This window comes from Schistocerca piceifrons, chromosome X (assembly GCF_021461385.2).
Source record: "Schistocerca piceifrons isolate TAMUIC-IGC-003096 chromosome X, iqSchPice1.1, whole genome shotgun sequence".
Classification (NCBI taxonomy): Eukaryota; Metazoa; Arthropoda; class Insecta; order Orthoptera; family Acrididae; genus Schistocerca; species Schistocerca piceifrons.
The window spans coordinates 510,255,431-510,275,340 of NC_060149.1; the positions used below are offsets into that span (position 1 = coordinate 510,255,431).

Genomic DNA, 19,910 nt, shown 5'->3' on the forward strand with positions numbered 1-19,910 from the left:
TACAACTATATTCAATAAAGCATTGTGGCATTCAAATCAACATTCAAGTTTCCACCTCAAACACGTCAAAGTGAACGTAAAATAGTTTGTTTGATGAACAATGTAAATTATTGTAAAATAAAAGGGAGATTAAAATATTTAAGTTTCATGAACTACCAGAGGCAAGTTTGTCTTGCAAACATAGCATACTAACAAAGTGCATTATTACCACAATTTAGTAACAACAATGAAAATATCTTTTGAAAGTAATCTCTACTCTTTTTGTAAGTCTCACATCTTAACGTAATTGTTAACTATAATACAGTTTAAATTTCTGAAGATAAAGGTACCAAAGCAGATTGCTACTCATCTCACTAAGCAAGTGTCAAGCAATGAGGAAGAAGAAAAAAATTGTAATTCTAGTTTCAATGGGAGCAGACATTCTTTTCTGTATAGGAGAGAGTCATAAACAAATTTGCAACATAGTCAAGGGTAGTCATATGGCTCCTCAAAATGATGACATATGTTTGTGCCATCTACAGTCATCCAACCCCACCAAGCTATTAAACATTCAATATCACTGTTTTGGTTCAAACTTGTTGACAATGTTTACCTTCCTCCAAACCAGAAAACCTTTTCTCCCATCAATTTCATTTGGTCCTTTCCTGCTCAATGAGCTATCTTTCTGTACATCTCTTCCATAACTGATACACAAAAACATTCCATAAGCACAACCAAACATTCAAATCATATGCATGTCACAGGTGAGTTTTTGTCTACAATGGAAGCAGTTTGTTGTTTGTCATATCCAATCACTCATCATCCCATTGATGCACAGAACAGTACCTCAACTAAAAGTAGTGGGATGGTGTACTGAGCCACAAAATATTCTTAATTGATCATCACATTTATTGATTCAGTTCCTTGTATATCTATGTACTTCAGCACCCAGCAGAATTAAACATCTTTCCAAGGCTTTGTAGACTTACCTGTGGGATGTATAAGCTGCACACTTTTAAGAGTACTCAAAGTGTCAGAACAGATCAGAGATACCACTGAACAAACACATCTAATCTGTTTTGACCAGAAAATATTCAGAATGCATTTATTGTTCAAGCAAATATAGATGGAAATAGTGAGCCCTCCTAAAGAAGAATGTGATCAAGATAAATGTCTGTTTTGTTCCATCACCTTTGAGAACTTTTTATTCTGCATCAGATGAATTTGTTTATTAAATAAATTCAAGGAAAATCACTTCCTGCTCACACCCACCAGTGAACAGAATCATAATCGTAATCATATAAAATTTCATACAACACTGACTTAAAACCATAAGGAGGACTATTACAGGTACATTTAAGATAAATCTGGATTTCATCAGAAAGCATGGCAGCAGGTGACTAATCTTGAGCATAGAATGATATGTTTTCCAGACTAAGTTCTACTAAGTTGTGTTTGCACAGAACTCAAACGACCTTGTTTCTTGCAGGTGATTTGAGGAAATACATCAGAGGGTGAGCAACAATCAGAAACATGATTTTCAAACAGCCCAGAATTTTGTGTGTAAAGAACCATGAAGAAGTAAAATATTTGTGTGCAGCGAGTAATAAATTGTGACATAGAGACTGATATATCAAAGTTTTTATTTTTTATTGTTGCACAGTTTTGAATCTCTTGCAGACATCTGATTTTTTAATACACCACACCTTGCCATCTGCTTTCTGTGGAGGCCTTGTATTTCTGAAACTTGAATGGCCAGTTCTTTCCTTCATCACAGTCTCACTGCATGCATTCTTTCATCTGCTGCCTGTTCCAGAAGCAGAAACTTTAGTGTTAGGAAAATCATTTTCTTTGAAAATGTCTCACAATTATACCTGCACTATGCTCAAGATTACTTTAGGACTGACAGCTACAAAGGCGGTTGAGGGGATAAGTTTCACTTGCGAGGCACAATACACATCAGCCAATCTCATGAGACCCCTAGTCACAGCAACCACTGTTAGAATTTCTCCTGGCCTATTAAATTGGAAATTTACAGCTGACATAGAAACATATTCAAGAGAATGTAGTTTTATACAGAAGTTAGTTTGCTTTTGTAATTTAGTGCCCTAGTATTTTGATAATCTTTTCTTTCTTTCTTTTTCAACAAATCATCTGATGACTTGATAATAAGTCAAAATACTGCCATTTGTGTGACCTCAGGTTGAAATATATCATAAAAATTTCCATACACTGTCTTAAAAATTTGTTGCTACAAATGAAACTAAACTAAAACCCCAGACCAACTCTTCCAGAACTCACTGATGTCAGCTCTATGCAACTCCGTTCTGCACCTCCACGTGATTCTGCTGAAGCATCAATCCTAAAGTAATTCTAAACAGACTAGTCATGAGGCAAGTTCAGGATTTCATATATATTTTTCTGTGTGTACTTGGTCTTTTTTTTAAATTTTGGGACTTACTTCCATTTTCACATTGTAGAGTCACTTTATTTGAACAGGATTCCTCAGCAAGTTTGCTCAGTGAAATGCTTTGCTGAAAAAAAAAAAAAAAAAATCACCATTATATTATTATTATTAATGAAATACATACATAAATACATTCTACTACTACTACTACTACTACTACTACTAAAGGTGTTTTTTTTTGTTAGGACAATTTCTGTGATTAAAATGCAAATATTCTTATGTACGTTAGTCACTATTAATTAAAAGTCAGTAGCAGACAATGATCAGTAAGACTATATACACTTAATTCTTTTTTTTCCTTCTAGGCTGTCTGCTCCAAAGGTACCATACATGAACAGAATGTACTTAAAAATTATATTAACTAACTGAAATTTACGAATCATGAGCAATCTATGAACATTAGATGGCTGCCCAAATGCTGCTTGTCCAAGGATTGTCATAATAAGTTTGTATTAATAGGCATTCACTGAAGGACAGTTAGTACTACATATTCGCAGCAAGTATTCTTTGCACTGCAGTCAACAATTATAATCTGAACACAACTAGAAATTTCTTGCCATTTTGAATATTTTATCCATAGATTAAACACACAAATCATGTTTACTAAAGCCTTTACAGCCAATGGCAACACTTCCCATGCTATTAGAAGGAAAAAAAAGTGTGTTTCAAGAAAAATAAAGAAGAAATAATAATTAGATAAAATCCAGCCACAATACAGAAATATGTCAGAGTCCATTATTAATATTGGTAATGGCTTAGAACCATGACAATAACATTTTTATCTTTGGAAACATTACTGATCATTTGTTGCTTTGTGAACAGTTTAAATGGACGTTAGAACTGTAACTCATTAGCTCTAGCACAAAATAAAGATTTCAACTGCATTTAGTGACATATTAGGAGAGAAAAATATTTTTTAAAAATGTGAATAGTTGTACAGATTTACTACAATTTTTCAAAATGCATACACAATATTTCTGCAGTGATTTTCTTTTGTTGACTCTTTAGTCTACATGGTATATAGAATTTATTGAACTAAGCCAAATACACTCACGTTAAGGAAAAAACAGAACACCTTGAACAACTAGAGACAGCACATTCATATTCACAGGATATGTACATTAGTATGTTCTGCAGAAATGATGAGCATATGAACTATGCAGGTTCAAGGTCAACACTCATGGTGCAGCACACCACCACCTACTGGTAAAATGCGCCTGGGCTCTCGTTCTTGCTGTAAACTGAAGGTAATGGATCAGTGTGACTTGAGAAGACGTGCAAGAGACCTTGCAGACATACAAACGAACTTTACCATCAAATCAATGAGTTTGAAAGAGAGCGCATTATTGTCGTGAGAGAATGTGATGCATCCCTCAGGGAAACTGCTGCTCATGGGGACTAAGTATTTCAGTAGTGCAAAGGGTGTGTGCAGAATGGTTCACAGAAGGCTATAGAACGTGACGAGATGGTCAGATCACACCACCCAGACCATCCCCCATGAAGAGAGACAGCTCTTCTGATTGACATTTCAGGGCAGATCTGTGCCCTCCTCAGCTCTGATGCAACAGTGGAACAGTGTAACACATCATACACTATCAGGGGTAACAGTCTGTCATTGTTTATTACAGCATGGGTTGTGTGTGCTTCGCCCACTTCTCCATCTACCTTTGACGAATGTGCAGAAACATACTAGACAGTAGTGGTGTATGGAACGATGTCACTGGGGACAGGAATGGCATCAGATTGTGTGCCAGATGAACTCAGGTTTTGTTTGAATATGATGGCCACATCTTGGTTTGTCGCAGACAGGGATGCAGCGTCGCAGTGACTGCATATGCACAAGACAAAGTGCCAACTCAAGGCCTTATGGTGTGGGGTGCTATTGGGTATGACCACAAATCAGAGGGGGTGTGTGTCCAGGGCACTGTGACCAGTGTGACCCATGTGAATGACATCCTGCGATCCCTTTCTGCACAACACCCCAGTCATCATTTTCAGCAAGACAATGCACGACCCCATGTTGCTGCATGAACACATGTCTTCTTGGTGTCACAGGATGTCAGCCTTTTGCCCCGGCCCTCCAGATCCTCAGAATTGTCACAAATCAAAAAACTGTGCGATATGGTGAAACGATGGGTGCAGAGCTGTGACTCCAATGCTAACCATCACAAATGAACTTTGGAACCAAGTGAATGCCACATGGACAGTTATACCACAGGCTGCCATTCATGCTTTATATGCATGGATGCCATCATGCATGGAACAAGTTTCAGGCCTCATGATGGACCCTGTGCCTACTATGCAACAGCACACATGCTGAGCTGAGGTAAGAGAAATGCTAATCATTTCTGCAGAACATACTAAAGTACATGTCCTGTGAATATGAACATCCCACCTCTACTCATTCAAGGTGCCCTGTATTTTCTGAACATGAGTGTGTTTTTTAACCCAACATGAAACAGTATCAAGAAGGCATCAATGTGTTGGTATGGGGTGTGGATGGAGGGAGAGAGAGGGAGAGAGAGAGAGAGGGAGAGAGAGAGAGAGAGAGAGAGAGAGAGAGAGATTCATTCATCCTCACTGTAAGACAAACAAGTGACCAGTCGATATTCATTCTCATCGTAATACAAACAAGTGACGAGTCTATGGCATCATTACTACATAAGCCGTTCAAATCACAGTGTTTTTTGTGGTTTAAGAAATTACCATTTACCTATAAATTACTATTCATTTATTTCACACACTCAAGAGTTCACCTTTATAGTCATTCTCAAGTGCAATCTGAAATGTCACAAAATGTCAACTAGCACCTGAAAATGGCTATAAAGCTGAAATCATGATTGTGTGAAATAAATGAATAGTAATTTACATTCAAATGGTAGAAATTTCTTTTAAAAAGTTCTATACGACTGTGGTCTCCCATGAAGCAAAAATCACATATCTGAGTAATTTTTTTTTTATTCACTACGTCAGACGCAATATTGAAATCACAATAAAATTATAATTACACTTTTCTTTAGCCCTCTGTACATCATAATACAGACAAAGGGTGTCTCCATGCATTCTTATTTCAATTGCAACCACCTGGGCAGTGAGTATGCCACAGAGAATTGTGCCAGTTACTTTGTGGAAACAATGAGGCCAGTGATGAACAATTAGGTCATACATTAAAACAAAATGTGTGCTTTCATTCAAATATATTTACATAAGCATTACAATGCAAAACTTTTGAAACTCTTCAGGGGAGGGGGCAGTTTCCATCATCATTTTACTCAAATTGTTTATAAATCAATCACTTTCACTCTTGTTTTCTCTCAGACATTCCTCTAAAAGTTCTACAGTCTCTTCTCAGGGAGAACTGTGCGTGAAGAACTGGTCATTTCGCACTTACTAACTTTAATGTAATAACTACAACCTCTCTTTCAACACAACTGCTCCAGTTGAATGAACAGTTAACACAGACTATCCTAGAGGGCATACTATGCAGCATTAACATTTACTACAGCCAGATTCAAGAATGGAGAATGTGAAAGCTACAAAAAATCATGCAGAATGAGGCTCAAACTGGAGTGAAAAAAAAATTTGGCAATGTCAAACACCACTCGCTTTTAGAGTGGAAAGGGTAAAACATCTATATTAATAAAGGAAGTTCAGTGCACACACTACTATCCAGCCTGTGACTACCCGGTGTCTGTACTATCCAACTTACTTGATTAATATTGTAATAATACTTTTAAATGAGGATTCATTGATTTTATGTACTGTACTTCATCAAAGCTTTAGCAAGCATGCACTGGCTACAATACTGTGTGGCCATTCAAAATATTTTTGCTTCTAGCACATCTTGAGTCACGATTACAAGTTATGTACTGTATTGTTACTGTTGAATAAATTACTGGTATCACTTTTCAACATACGATACTCACAATCAACAATGTACACACACAGAGCAGTAGCTCTGTTGGCAACCCTGTGTTCTTTGTTCCTTCAGTTGCTTATCAGACATCTAAAGTGCACACATAGTTGAATCATTATTTTGTGTGGTCCTTTGTATTTAATTAGAAAGTCTGAAATGGGTGATAAATGAACAAAAAACACCTGTAGTGACTACGGACCTTACGTTATGAGCTGTAACGTAATCGGATCCTACTGTAGCACCCAAAACTATTGCTTTGGAGTTAGGGATATGAAAAAGAACTATTGTATACAGGAAGAAAAATTGAGCAGAAATCGAGAAGTAGTGTGATTTACAAGCTAGTGGAAGTGAAACAAGAATAAGGGAGACAATGTTGAAACCTAAGTGTAAAGTAGTTGAAGAAACCTTATTTTTGTGGCATGAACATTTAAGAGGAAAAGGTTTGCCTGATAATGGGGAAATATTGCAAGTAGTAGTATTGCAATTTCAGTGGCAAATAGATGGTGATTCAGAATTGACTGCCAGTGATGGATTCTGGGATCACTGGAAAAAATGATTATGTATTTGTCAGATTACCATCACTGGTGAGGCTTTATCTGCTGACAAAGAGGCTATGTCATTGTTTAAATATTACCTTTCAAAGTTAATTAATGAGGAGAGAATCTCTGGCAAACAGTTTTACAGTTGTAATGAAAAAGGTTTAAATTGCAAGATTCTCCCTATGAAAATACTTGCTTCAAAAATAGGCTGCAGAAACTTGATACAAGAGAAGCAAGGAATGAGTTACCATACTGGCTTGCAGCAAAGCTAATGACAACCAGAAATGTAGGGTTACATTGATAGGGAAATCATGGAAACCCTGAGCTTTCAAAAACCTGAAAAATCAGGAATCATTGCCCATACATTACACTCATCAAAAGAAAGCACAGATAAATTCAGCAAGCTCTAAAATTTGATTACAAAATGAATTCATACAAGTCACAGAGAAATATTTAAAAGACAACAGTTTACCAAGGGAGGCTCTTCTGTTTCTTGATAATGCACCTTCGCATTCTACCAGTTATGCACTCGCAGATGGAGATATCGAAACATTATTTTTACAGCCAAATGTGACTGCTCTGTCAGCTGATGAACTAGGGCATCCTTTAAATGCTAAAGTAGTAGTACTGCTGCCATCTTCTCAATCTGTTAATATCAACGATTGATGACAATTAAGACTGTGCAAACATTCTGAAGAGGATTGAATTACTAGACGTCATAGGATGGTTGTCCGGGGGTGGGTAGAGATTCTGAACATATCACTTGTATGATCTTTGAACATTTTCTAGACCATGAAAGTGGATATTACAACTTTTCATCCATGAGTGCAACTGAAGTCAAAGAGGGAAATAATGATATCTTTTCATTGCTAGAAAATGTACCGGGCTGTGAGATGTTGATGCTGAGGACATCACAAAATGGGTGGCAAACGGTGAAGTTGATGAAGTAAGAAGTCAAAAATTGTTAGTAAAATTAGGTTTGGTACTTAAAGAAGAGTGTTTTGAATGGTATGGCTGTGTTCAGAAAAGAGAATTAATAGAACTCCAGCCTATTTGCTTTTTTGTTATTTGGCTTGACCTGCCACATAAATCAAGGTAGATAGAGTCTACTTTATTATAAAAATATAGCCTTTATTTTAACATATCTTCATGTAATACTATCTTTATTGGAACATTGCCAGTAACATTTATTTAACCAGTATATGTAATAATTCTGATGGGTTGTCAACATATTCCATACACAATGCTGTGGGCAGATACTCCACACATGCGCACATGCACACACAGTATTATGTATGAAATGTGTTAACAACCTATTAGAATTGTTATTAATATAATAGAGGGAAACATTCCACGTGGGAAAAATTATCTAAAAACAAAGAAGATGTGACTTACCAAACGAAAGCGCTGGCAGGTCGATAGACACACAAACAAACACAAACATACACACAAAATTCAAGCTTTCGCAGCAAACTGTTGCCTCATCAGGAAAGAGGGAAGGAGAGGAAAAGACGAAAGGATGTGGGTTTTAAGGGAGAGGGTAAGGAGTCATTCCAATCCCGGGAGCGGAAAGACTTACCTTAGGGGGAAAAAAAGACGGGTATACACTCGCGCGCACACACACACATCCATCCACACATATACAGACACAAGCAGACATATTTTTTGGTCTTTAAATATGTCTGCTTGTGTCTGTATATGTGTGGATGGATGTGTGTGTGTGCGCGCGAGTGTATACCCGTCTTTTTTTCCCCCTAAGGTAAGTCTTTCCGCTCCCGGGATTGGAATGACTCCTTACCCTCTCCCTTAAAACCCACATCCTTTCGTCTTTTCCTCTCCTTCCCTCTTTCCTGATGAGGCAACAGTTTGTTGCGAAAGCTTGAATTTTGTGTGTATGTTTATGTGTCTATCGACCTGCCAGCGCTTTCGTTTGGTAAGTCATATCTTCTTTGTTTTTAGATAATATTCTAATTGTTACATATATTAGTCACATAAAAGTTAGTGACAATGTTCCAATAAAGATAGTCTTCATTTTGACCATAAAGCAAACCAATGTAAATATATTTATGTTAAAAGATTATATTTTACCTGTTTGGTATGCCACAAAGATATTCCAATAGAAAGTGCTGATAGCAGGAGGACACACCCAGCATAATAATAATAATTATCTAATGACCACAAAGTAATACTGAAGACTTGAAAAATATAAAATGGATTCACAACTTCATTCACAAACAATGACCAATAAGACTTGACTTTCACTGACATGGTATTTTCACCATACAGGAAACACCTGAAAAAGAGAGAGAGAATCACCTTAGCTTCTATTGTTAGAGTGGCAAAATTTAAATCTGTTATAATACAGTGCAGCATTGAAAGTTGGGGTTAACATTATAAACATTTTTCTTTAAACTGCAAAGTATCACAAATGCTGAAACAGAGTGTGGGACATGGGAATCAGCAGACATGGAGGGCACTTGTATCATGTGGTGAGAGGGGGTGGAGCAAAAAGGCCAGACATAGGGCGAGGGCGGGGGGGGTGAAAGGGGTAGCAGTAGGTGGTAGGGAGAGAACAGTGGAGGGGCTCAGTGAGAGGGATGGGGGGGGGGGGCAAAGCTGTCTACAAGACCCAAAGACGGGATGGGGCTGCAGGGGGTTAGAGAGATGGGGTAGAGTGAGGGTAAGAGAGGAATGAATGATTGTTTGATTAATTGAGAGGGGTTATGGGACCAAACAGCGAGGTCATCAGTCCCAAGGTTCCGAAGTGAGTTACAGAAGAAAAAGGGTCTGCTAAAAGAGGATAGATTCAGTCAGGGGAGTCAAATTATAAAATAATGAACATTAAACACACTCAGTAAAAGCATAAATGGTGAGACCAAATCTAAAAACTGGAAAAAGGGGGTGGGGAGAGGTGGGGGTGGGGGCAGTCATGGGATCACAGACCGAGAAGACTGCAACAAAAGAACCAACCACAACCAACCTGTCCCTGCTCCAAGACTAAAGGAGAATCTTATATCTGGAAATAGAAACCACTTTCACGGAGGAAACTGAGGACCAGTGCAACCATCCATGAATTTTCTGCTAATCAGGATGACTATACTTAACATGAAGGGCCGAAAGAAGGGGACATTCCACCAACATGTGAGATATCATCAGTCTGGCTCCACAACCACATTGTGGGGGTGGGTCATTACATAGGAGGAAACAATGGGTGAGCTGGGTATGACCAATGAATAAATAGTGTGAAACAGTGGACCACTCCCGAGAGAAGCAGAAAGAAGAGTCCCAAACTGCAGTAAACTCCTTGATTGTGTGGAGTTCATTACTATGAGCAGTAGCACTCCAGATAGAATTCCAATTCATTCCCTGGGATGCCCACGTGACTTGGGACCCAGAGAAAGATGACTGAACAGGCAGCACACTCAAGGGCAAAGAGAAGATCATGGATAGCACAGATAAAGGGTGGCAAGAGTAGAATGGGATGGTCTGCACCCCAAGATGTGTGGGCCAGGAGGCAGAGAGCATTAAGCTTCTGTATACATGTGGCCTTTAGGTGGTGAATGTGGGGCAGCCATGTCAGATTGTTATCAAAAATACAACCCAAGAAACAGGATTGTGCTACAACATCGAGGAGCTGGTAGCCTAAATGAAGTTCTAGATTGGGATGTACTGTGGGTTGATGACAAAAGTGCATAATCTGCATTTTGGAGGGAGAAAACTGGAAGCCTGCTCAGCAGACACTACCACGTGGGAGCTGCACCAGATGCAAAAATCGCCGACGTACAACGCCGGGGTAACCAGAAACCACACAGAGGTTGCAAGCCCATTGATGGCAATGAGGAAGATTGGGATACCATTCTCCTGAATCTGAGGGGTGCTGAGTGAAGTGCCAACTCGAACCCGGAAGAGCCAGTAAGATGATAACTCGTGGCTAATAATTGGAAGGGGACCACGGAAGCCCCAGTCATGGAGGGTAACTAAAATGTGATGGTGCCAAGACAAGTCATACACTTTATGTAGGTCAAAGAAGACCGCGACAAGGTGCCGGTGGTGAGTAGAAGCTTGTCGGATGGCTAATTCCAATCAGAGTAAATGATCAGTTGGAGATCCCCCTGCCCGGAAGCCACATTGATATGGGGACAAAAGGCCCTGAGATTTGAGTACCCAACATAATCTGAAGTTGACCATACTTTTGAGGAGTTTACAAAGTACATTTATAAGGCTACTTGGGTGGTATCTGTCTAGAGACATTGGGTTTTCCCAGGTTTAAGGACAAGGATAACTATACAACCTCACCATTGTGATGGAAAAGCACCTGTGAGCCAAATGTGGTTGAAGACCCTGAGAAGCTGTTGCCTCTGGGGAACGTCCAAGTGTTGGATCATCTGGTTGTGGATGAAATCCAGCCCCGGGGCTGTGTCTTGTGAAGAACTAAGAGCCTGCACCCACTCCCATTCAGAGAAAGGTGCATTATAGGAATCAACATGATATGGGATGAAACTGAAGCGGGTCTGTTCAACTCTGCATTTCTGCCGGAGAAAGGTAGTAGGGTAGGAAGAGGACAATGATGCTGTTGCGAAGTGTGTCGAGAGGTGTTCTGCGAGGATCAATGGATCAGAGCACAGGGAACCTTGGAGGTTCAGACCCTGGACAGTTGACTGTCACTGGCAGCCCAGAAGGCTACAGAGCTTTAACCAAACATGTGACGAAGAGGCATCCATCCCCAGGGAAGAAACATAGTGCTCCCAGCATTCCTTTTTACTCCGTTTCATGAGGTAATGAGCCTTAGCATAGAGACGCTTAAAAGTGAGGAGGTTGGTCTGTGAAGGGTGTAGCTTGAAACGCTGCAACACCCGTCGGCAGTCCTGGACGGTGATTTCGACATCCTTGGTCCACTGCGGTACTGGCCAATGACGAGAAGGACCTGTGGATAGGGGGACAGCAGTGCCAGCAGCATGGATGCCTTGCACAACTACTTCAATGAAATTCGAGAGGGGGGGGGTCCCCACATGGCTCACATTGGAAGCAGTAAATTTTGAAGTGGAGGTCAAACCTCAAGTGGGGACCTAAATGCCAAAAAGGATGAAAGAACAGGCAAAAGGAACAAAATTGAAATGTATACAGGAAATCAGGTAGATAGCCAGGTCGACATAAATCAGTACACCAAGAGAGGGGAAGGAGGTGGCAACGGGAAAGAAGCAAGGATAGGGAGGGAGGGGGCAGGGTGAAGGAAATTCAGCCAGGGAATGAAGAATGGGCCGAAATAGCTTGGGGCCTCATGTGTGCCATGCATGAACTCAAAAAAGAACCTTGAGGCTTCTGTGGGGAGGGGGTAAGAGAGGAATAGAGAGATGGAGAGGGGGGGCGGCAGAGATACAGAAATTCAAGTGAGTAGGGAGATGGTGCTGTGATTGAGGGTGGGGAAGGGGGGGTGGCGGAGGGGGAAGGAAGATGTTACTGTAACTATGGGATAGGAGAAGGGAGATGGTGCTGCAACAAGTGGGAAAGGAGGTGGAACACAAATGGGATGACACAGAGGTGGGGCAGAGAAGGAACAAGAAAGTGGAGGGTGGGAGGGGGCTGGTGGGCAATGGGTGGGGGATGGAGGGTTCCCTAGGGCAATGAGGGGGATGGGGTGGGCAGGGGCCACAAGGGAGGGGGGCAACCTGGTATTTACTTACAGCATACCTTACTAAAAACGACAAGTTTTAGGTCCATGTTTTGAAAAGGAATATTTCTGTAGAACCCAATTTAAAATAATACACATACAAAAGCCTTAAACCACAGATTTGTTTTTTTGCCATAATTTTATTACAAGAAACTGTAAAAAAAGAAAAATGTATTTTTGAGGATCCTCAATTTGCCAGTGCTTTGGAATAGAGTATATTCATAGCTCACAACTGCAAATGACGTAATCCAATATGGCATGGGAGCTGGCTGTTGGCAAGAGATCTGCTAGGAGAAAGAGATTTTCAGATAGTTTTACTATTGGTGTTTGTAATAGATATGACCAACTGTCAGAGTCTAGTGGAGAGGAATCTCTAGTAGCTGTAGATGTAGGAAGTATGCAGCAGACCTCAGCAGTTACGGTGGCTAGGACAGTTGCAAAGTCTAAGAGAAAGAAGAAGGTTCTGCTGTTAGGTAGTTCTCATGGTAGAGGTGTAGGCCAGGAGTTGCAGGAAGTTTTGGGGAGTGAGTACCAGGTCACCAGCATTGTGAAGCCTAATGCAGGATTGGCTCAGGTGACTTAACATATGGGGGTTATGTAGGGATTTTACTAAAGAGGATCAGGTAGTGATTGTGGGTGGGGCTGGTAATAGTATTGACAGGGATGGGGAGTATGACATAGATGGTGACCTGGAAAAGATAGCCACTCAGACTGGCAACACGAATGTGCATTTCGTGGAACTGTTTCAGCGTCACGATCGGCCTCATCTTAATACAGCCGTCAGGCGTAATAACATGAGACTTGGGGGTGCGCTGATGACAGAAGGCATGAGTCACATTTCAGTGGTGTTGGTGGAGTCTATCAGTAGGACAGGTTTCACTAGACACGGCCTGCACCTCAACAGGTATGGGAAGGGGAGGTTGGCAAAACTTATAGGTGACAGCATAGGTGGGGGTGGTGGGACCACTCATGGGAAAATTCCGGTAGTTGTGGGTGTTAGAGCTGTACCTTTTTTAGATTGAAGTCAGCTGATAGGTATTCCTGCTTAAGGGAAGTCTCTCTAACAAAGAAACCACTTTCTACAAAGCTTGGGTATCCGATTAATGAGGGAATTAGTATATTTCATCAAAACATACAAGGCATTAGAGATAAAGTTAGTGAACTGCTTATAGATGTTGACTCTGAAATTATTGGTATATCTGAACACTTCTTAAATAAGGAGATAATTCAGAGGCTTCCTTTACCAGGATACAGGTTGGCTGGCAGCTTTTCTAGGAGCTCTTTGCGGTGTGGGTGAGTAGCCATGTATGTGAAAAACGGTATCCCATCTGAGTCAATTGATGTTTCAAAGTACTGCACTGAAAAGGTGTTTGAATGTTGTGCAGGTGTGGTTAAATTTAGTGGAGCTAAACTTCTTACTGTTGTTATTTATAGATCCCCAGACTCCGATTTCACAACATTTTTGCTAAAGCTAGAGGAGGTTCTTGGTTCACTTTATAGGAAATACAAAAAGTTAGTTATATGTGGTGACTTCAATATTAATTGTATAAGTGATTGTGCAAGGAAAAGGATGCTGGTAGACCTCCTTAATTCATATAATCTTATGAAAACCGTATTCTTTCCAACGAGAGTGCAAGGGAACAGTAGAACAACCATAGACAATATTTTTGTTCATTCGTCATTATTAGAAGGGCATTCTGTTATCAAAAAAGTGAATGGCCTTTCAGATCATGATGCACAAATTTTAAGTCTAAAAGATTTTTGTGCTGCAACACATGTTAAATATAGTTAGCAACTTTTTAGGAAAGCTGATCCAGTTGCTGTACAGACTTTTGTAAACCTTATCAAGGAACAAGAGTGGCAAGATGTTTATAGTGCTGATACAGTAGACGATAAATATAATGCTTTCCTCAAGACTTTTCTCGTGCTCTTTGAAAGTTGCTTTCCGTTAGAACGTTCAAAACAGGGTACTAGCACAAACAGGCAGCCTGGGTGGCTGACTAAAGGGATAAGAATATCTTGTAGAACAAAGTGGCAATTATATCAAAACGTTAGAAACAGTCAAAATCTAAATGCAGCAGCCCATTACAAACAGTATTGTAAGGTGCTTAAAAAAGTTATTAGGAAGGCAAAAAGTATGTGGTATGCAGATAGAATAGCTAAGTCTCAGGATAAAATTAAAACCATATGGTCAGTCGTAAAGGAAGTGGCTGGTCTGCAGAGACAGGTCGAGAATATAGAATCAGTGCGTAGTGGGGATGTCCGTGTTACTGATAAGTCGCATATATGTACAGTACTTAATAATCACTTTCTGAATATAGCAGGTGAACTAAATAAAAACCTAGTCCCAACAGGGAATCATATAGCGCTCTTAGAAAAAAGTGTTCCGAGACTGTTAGCTGAAATGCTCCTCCATGATACTGACAAGAGGGAGATTGAGTTAATAATTAAATCTCTAAAGACCAAGAACTCTCATGGATATGACGGGGTATCTAGCAGAATACTGAAGTATTGTTCCACGTATGTTAGCTCAGTACTTAGCCATATCTTTAACTTTTCCTTTAGGAGTGGTCAGTTTCCTGACCGATTAAAGTACTCTGTAGTGAAGCCACTTTATAAAAAGGGAGACAGGGATAATGTTGACAATTATAGACCTATTTCTATGCCATCGGTGGTTGCTAAAGTTATCGAGAGGGTTGTATATACAAGGTTACTGCAGCATTTAAATTCACATAATTTGCTGTCAAATGTACAGCTTTGTTTTAGAAATGGCTTAACAACTGAAAATGCTATAGTCTCTTTTCTCTGTGAGGTTTTGGACGGATTAAATAAAAGGTTGCGAACATTAGGTGTTTTCTTTGATTTAACGAAGGCTTTTGACTGTGTTGACCACAAAATATTACTGCAGAAGTTGGAACATTATGGAGTAAGGGGAGTAGCTTACAATTGGTTCGCCTCCTACTTAAAGAACAGAAAGCAGAAGGTAATCCTCCGCAATATTGAGAGTGGTAATGATGTTCAGTCCCAATGGGGCACTGTTAAATGGGGCGTTCCCCAAGGGTCGGTGCTGGGGCCACTGCTGTTTCTTATTTATGTAAATGACATGCCTTCTAGTATTACAGGTGATTCAAAAATATTTCTGTTTGCTGATGACACCACCTTGGTAGTGAAGGATCTTGTGTGTAATATTGAAACATTATCAAATAATGTAGTTCATGATATAAGTTCGTGGCTTGTGGAAAATAATTTGATGCTAAATCACAGTAAGACTCAGTTTTTACAGTTTCTAACCCACAATTCAACAAGAACTGACATTTTAATCAGACAGAATGGGCATGTTATAAGCGAGACGGAACAGTTCAAGTTCCTAGGCGTACGGATAGATAGTAAGCTGTTGTGGAAAGCCCATGTTCAGGATCTTGTTCAGAAACTAAATGCCGCTTTATTTACCATTAGAACAGTATCTGAAATAAGTGACATTTCAACACGAAAAGTAGTATACTTCGCATATTTTCATACGCTTATGTCATATGGTATTATTTTTTTGGGGTAATTCTTCTGATTCAAAAAGGGTATTTTTGGCTCAAAAACGGGCTGTTCGAGCTATGTATGGTGTAAGTTCGAAAACCTCTTGTCGACCCCTATTCAATAGTCTGGGAATTTTGACATTGCCCTCACAGTATATATTTTCTTTAATGTCGTTTGTTGTTAGCAATATTAGCTTATTCCCAAGAGTTAGCAGCTTTCACTCAGTTAATACTAGGCAGAAATCAAATCTGCATGTGGAATGCACTTCCTTGACTCTTGTGCAGAAAGGAGTGCAGTATTCTGCTGCATCCATTTTCAATAAGCTACCACAAGAACTCAAAAATCTTAGCAGTAGCCCAAACACTTTTAAGTCTAAACTGAAGAGTTTCCTCATGGCTCACTCCTTCTATTCTGTCGAGGAGCTCCTGGAAGAGCTAAAAAATTAAGCAAATTCCAGTGTTACATTCTTGATTTTCTTTATTTAAACTAACGACTTGTCGCCTGAATATGTTTCTTATATTTTATTTTATCTGTTTCTACAATCGTGTTATAATTTCATGTATTGACTCGTTCCATGACCATGGAGACTTCTCCTAAATGTGGTCCCACGGAACAATAAATAAATAAATAAAAATAAAATAAATCATCCTAGTTGTGCTTGTGATGCAGAAAGGAATGCTGTGACTCACTGGCACATTTCAATCCACACACCAAAAATCTAGTGTGTGTGATTCCTTCTTTGATGTTTAGAAATACTCTGCAATGTGAAATTACAAGTTGTGACATCACCAAAAATTGTCTAGCTCCAAAACCATATCTGCTCTCATGTTAAGTGTGAGAATGCCTTAAGAGGATGCATTACTGGCTGCACATAAATTCAGTACAATCACACCAATGGGGAATCAAAACTAGGACAACAATGCTGACCACCAACACCTTGCAAGCTTGCATACATTGGGGTCCGCAGGCAGTTTCTCTGACAGGGGGTTCTGGATATTCAAGTCCCATGTCGCTATGATATAACACTGCCTCCTGGCAAATGCACTTTCCTAGTGAACCAATGGATACATTGGTGAGCCTCAACAGCTAGGCACAGTTGCACCTAAAGATTACAAATAGTTGTCACAGAAATATGCTGCAATTACCACAACATCAACTGCTGGAATGCCTGAAAAGTTTTCAGCCATCTAATGGATTTCCTATTCCTACAAGTACATAAGGTAACATCTAGTCTAGATAGAATGAGTTTTGCTGCAACACAGGGTGACAGACATACAGGTGATTTTCCCATTCATGAGCTGCTTTTCTGCAGTTTCTACCAATTTTTGGTTCTTACATGTGGCTGTGGTGTATTAAAATCACAGAAATTTTAAGCTTTTTAAAGAATTGGACATGTAAGGTCGGTCATACCCTTAGGCATATCAATTATGTAATAAATTATGGAACCTACAGCTTGTTAAAATTCAGTTAATAAGCCATAACCTTTATCAGATATCTTAATTCTTGTACTTTTCATATTGCTTTCGACATTAGTGTTCCAGTTTTCCCTTAAGTGTTCATGACAAACTACTGAAAAGAATTAGGGGAAGACAGCTTTGGACATCTGCCCCATACCCCACTGAGCAATAGCTAAGGACTGGATACGTTGTCAAGTTGTACCTTTATCTTTCACCAATTAAGTACACAATGAAACATCATTATGCCCTCAATCATTTACATAAAAGTAACTAAAATGTCTGACATGTATCAAAAACAAAGCGGAAACAATAATTCATCCTGTTATCCAGGGTTCTTTTCATTGGACTTTGAGAGGTCCAATAACATGTATGTCATCTGTGAGCGTATTTCACAGCCTGACATCTATGTGGCATGCTCTGCATGAGTCTACAGAGATCACCATGTGGCATCCGTTCTCATTCTTCAATGAGAGCCTATGAGATTTCTTGGAGAATCTGTGATGGAACAGGATGACCACGAACACCTCTGTCAAGCACGTCCCACATATGCAGGATGGGGATTAGGTATGGACTCATGGGCAGCCATTCCATTACTTCTATGTCCAACCTTCAAAAGACGCTGCTGATGCCTGCTGCATAAGTACAGCCAGTAGAAAAATTCAGGGTCCCTACTCTATGCAGCAGCCAGTAGATGTTCCAACAGGATCTAGTTTATGTATTGCCTGGCATTAAGGTGACCATGGACAATGGTGAGATCTGTATAGATGCCAACACTTAAGCCTCCCAACAATATCACAGAATTGCTCACCACAGGTTTCCAACATGATCACGGCCATCATCTTGCATCAGAGTATACCTCCACTTGTCTGTGAAAAACATGTTTGGCCATTGAGGAAGTTTCCAATTGACACAGGAAAGGCATAACTGAAGGTGAGATGCAAGGCATTGTTGGGTCAAGCAGGATACTCGAACAGGATGTCTGAGATGTAAGATCGTTTCACATAACTGTTCATTACAATCCAATCGGACACAGTGGCTCCAGTGGCCCTCCTGAGATTGTCTTGTAGTGCTCTGGTAGTATCTGTATGATGCTGCACTGCAGAGATGGTCAGATATCAGTCTTCATGTGAGGTAGTAATGTGTCTGCGACGTTGTCCAACTTGCCTCACGTACTAATCTGTCTCCCTGTAGCGTGTCCGCAACTTACAGATGATGCATGGAGATATTGGTATCTGCAGCAACATGACAAAGTCCATTTCTGGATCAAACCGACTGCCCTTGTAACCTGCACTGCATTAAGATGTCACAGTGCATGTGCTTGGCTGAATCCACAGCCCACAAATGACAACTGCCATCTGTGTACCTCACTACAAAACACTGGGACATAGATACTCACTTCCTTCTGAGGGGTGACCTGACACTGTAATGAATAACACAGCCGACAGCTGGTGAATGATTTTAATTGTTCTCTACATTGAAATCAAAGATCTCAAGTCATGCAATCAGACCCCATGTTCTGCCTGTATCAAAATAGATTTAACATACCGCATGTTGATACACATGCTCCCCTAATTCTTTTGAACAGTGATTTTTGCATGACAACCCCTTCACTGTAATTTAAGAGAGTTGTGCAACTTATTCACAACTAGATACTCCTGTGACAATTAGCATTCTAGAACAATGCTGCTTAGTGTGAGATGTAAGTCTCTATTAACCCATTTCTGTCTGCCCCCGGTAGCCGAGTGGTCAGCGCGACAGAATGTCAATCCTAAGGGCCTAGGTTCGATTCCCGGCTGGGTCGGAGATTTTCTCCGCTCAGGGACTGGGTGTTGTGTTGTCCTAATCATCATCATTTCATCCCCATTGACACGCAAGTCGCCAAAGTGGCGTCAAGTCTAAAGAGTTGCACTCAGTGAATGGTCTACCCGACGGGAGGCCCTAGTCACACGACATTTATTTTAACCCATTTCTGAGCCTTTCCACCACTTTCAGTATTCCAACAAGTCCAAACAACACATTCTGAATAAAAAAAATGTGAAGGCTTTTCTAAGCTTTCCTCATCTCTTTAGAATTAAAAACACATTCTGACAAATGAATTGTGTGTCCTGTTACTAGTTTCTAGTATAATCTTTGCTTGTGCGTGTTCAAGCTCAACCAAACTATTGAGAGTGCTGCTGTGAGAATTAATATACTCCATATCTTTCCCATAAGCAGCTACAGAAAGTATGATTAATAAAGACACACAGCTGTGCACATCTGCACAAGACTAATACATTTGGGGTGTGGTATATGCTCCCGAGGTTCTCCTCTAAATGGCGTGTTTCATCTCAACAGCCATCCACTTGATAGGCATAAA

The 19,910-nt window shown here is 40.0% G+C and overlaps 1 protein-coding gene across 1 annotated transcript in view; it reads right to left on the bottom strand.

Annotated features, from left to right (window-relative positions):
* LOC124723027 (polyamine-transporting ATPase 13A3-like) overlaps window positions 1-19,910 on the bottom strand; it is a 288,432-nt gene that overhangs the window by 188,045 nt on the left and 80,477 nt on the right. The window contains exons 3-4 of the mRNA XM_047248200.1: window positions 8,990-9,194; window positions 2,441-2,513 (exon numbers count right to left, since the gene is read on the bottom strand). Of these exons, the coding sequence (XP_047104156.1) occupies window positions 2,441-2,513; window positions 8,990-9,194 (278 nt within the window). The remainder of the gene's footprint in view (window positions 1-2,440; window positions 2,514-8,989; window positions 9,195-19,910) is intronic.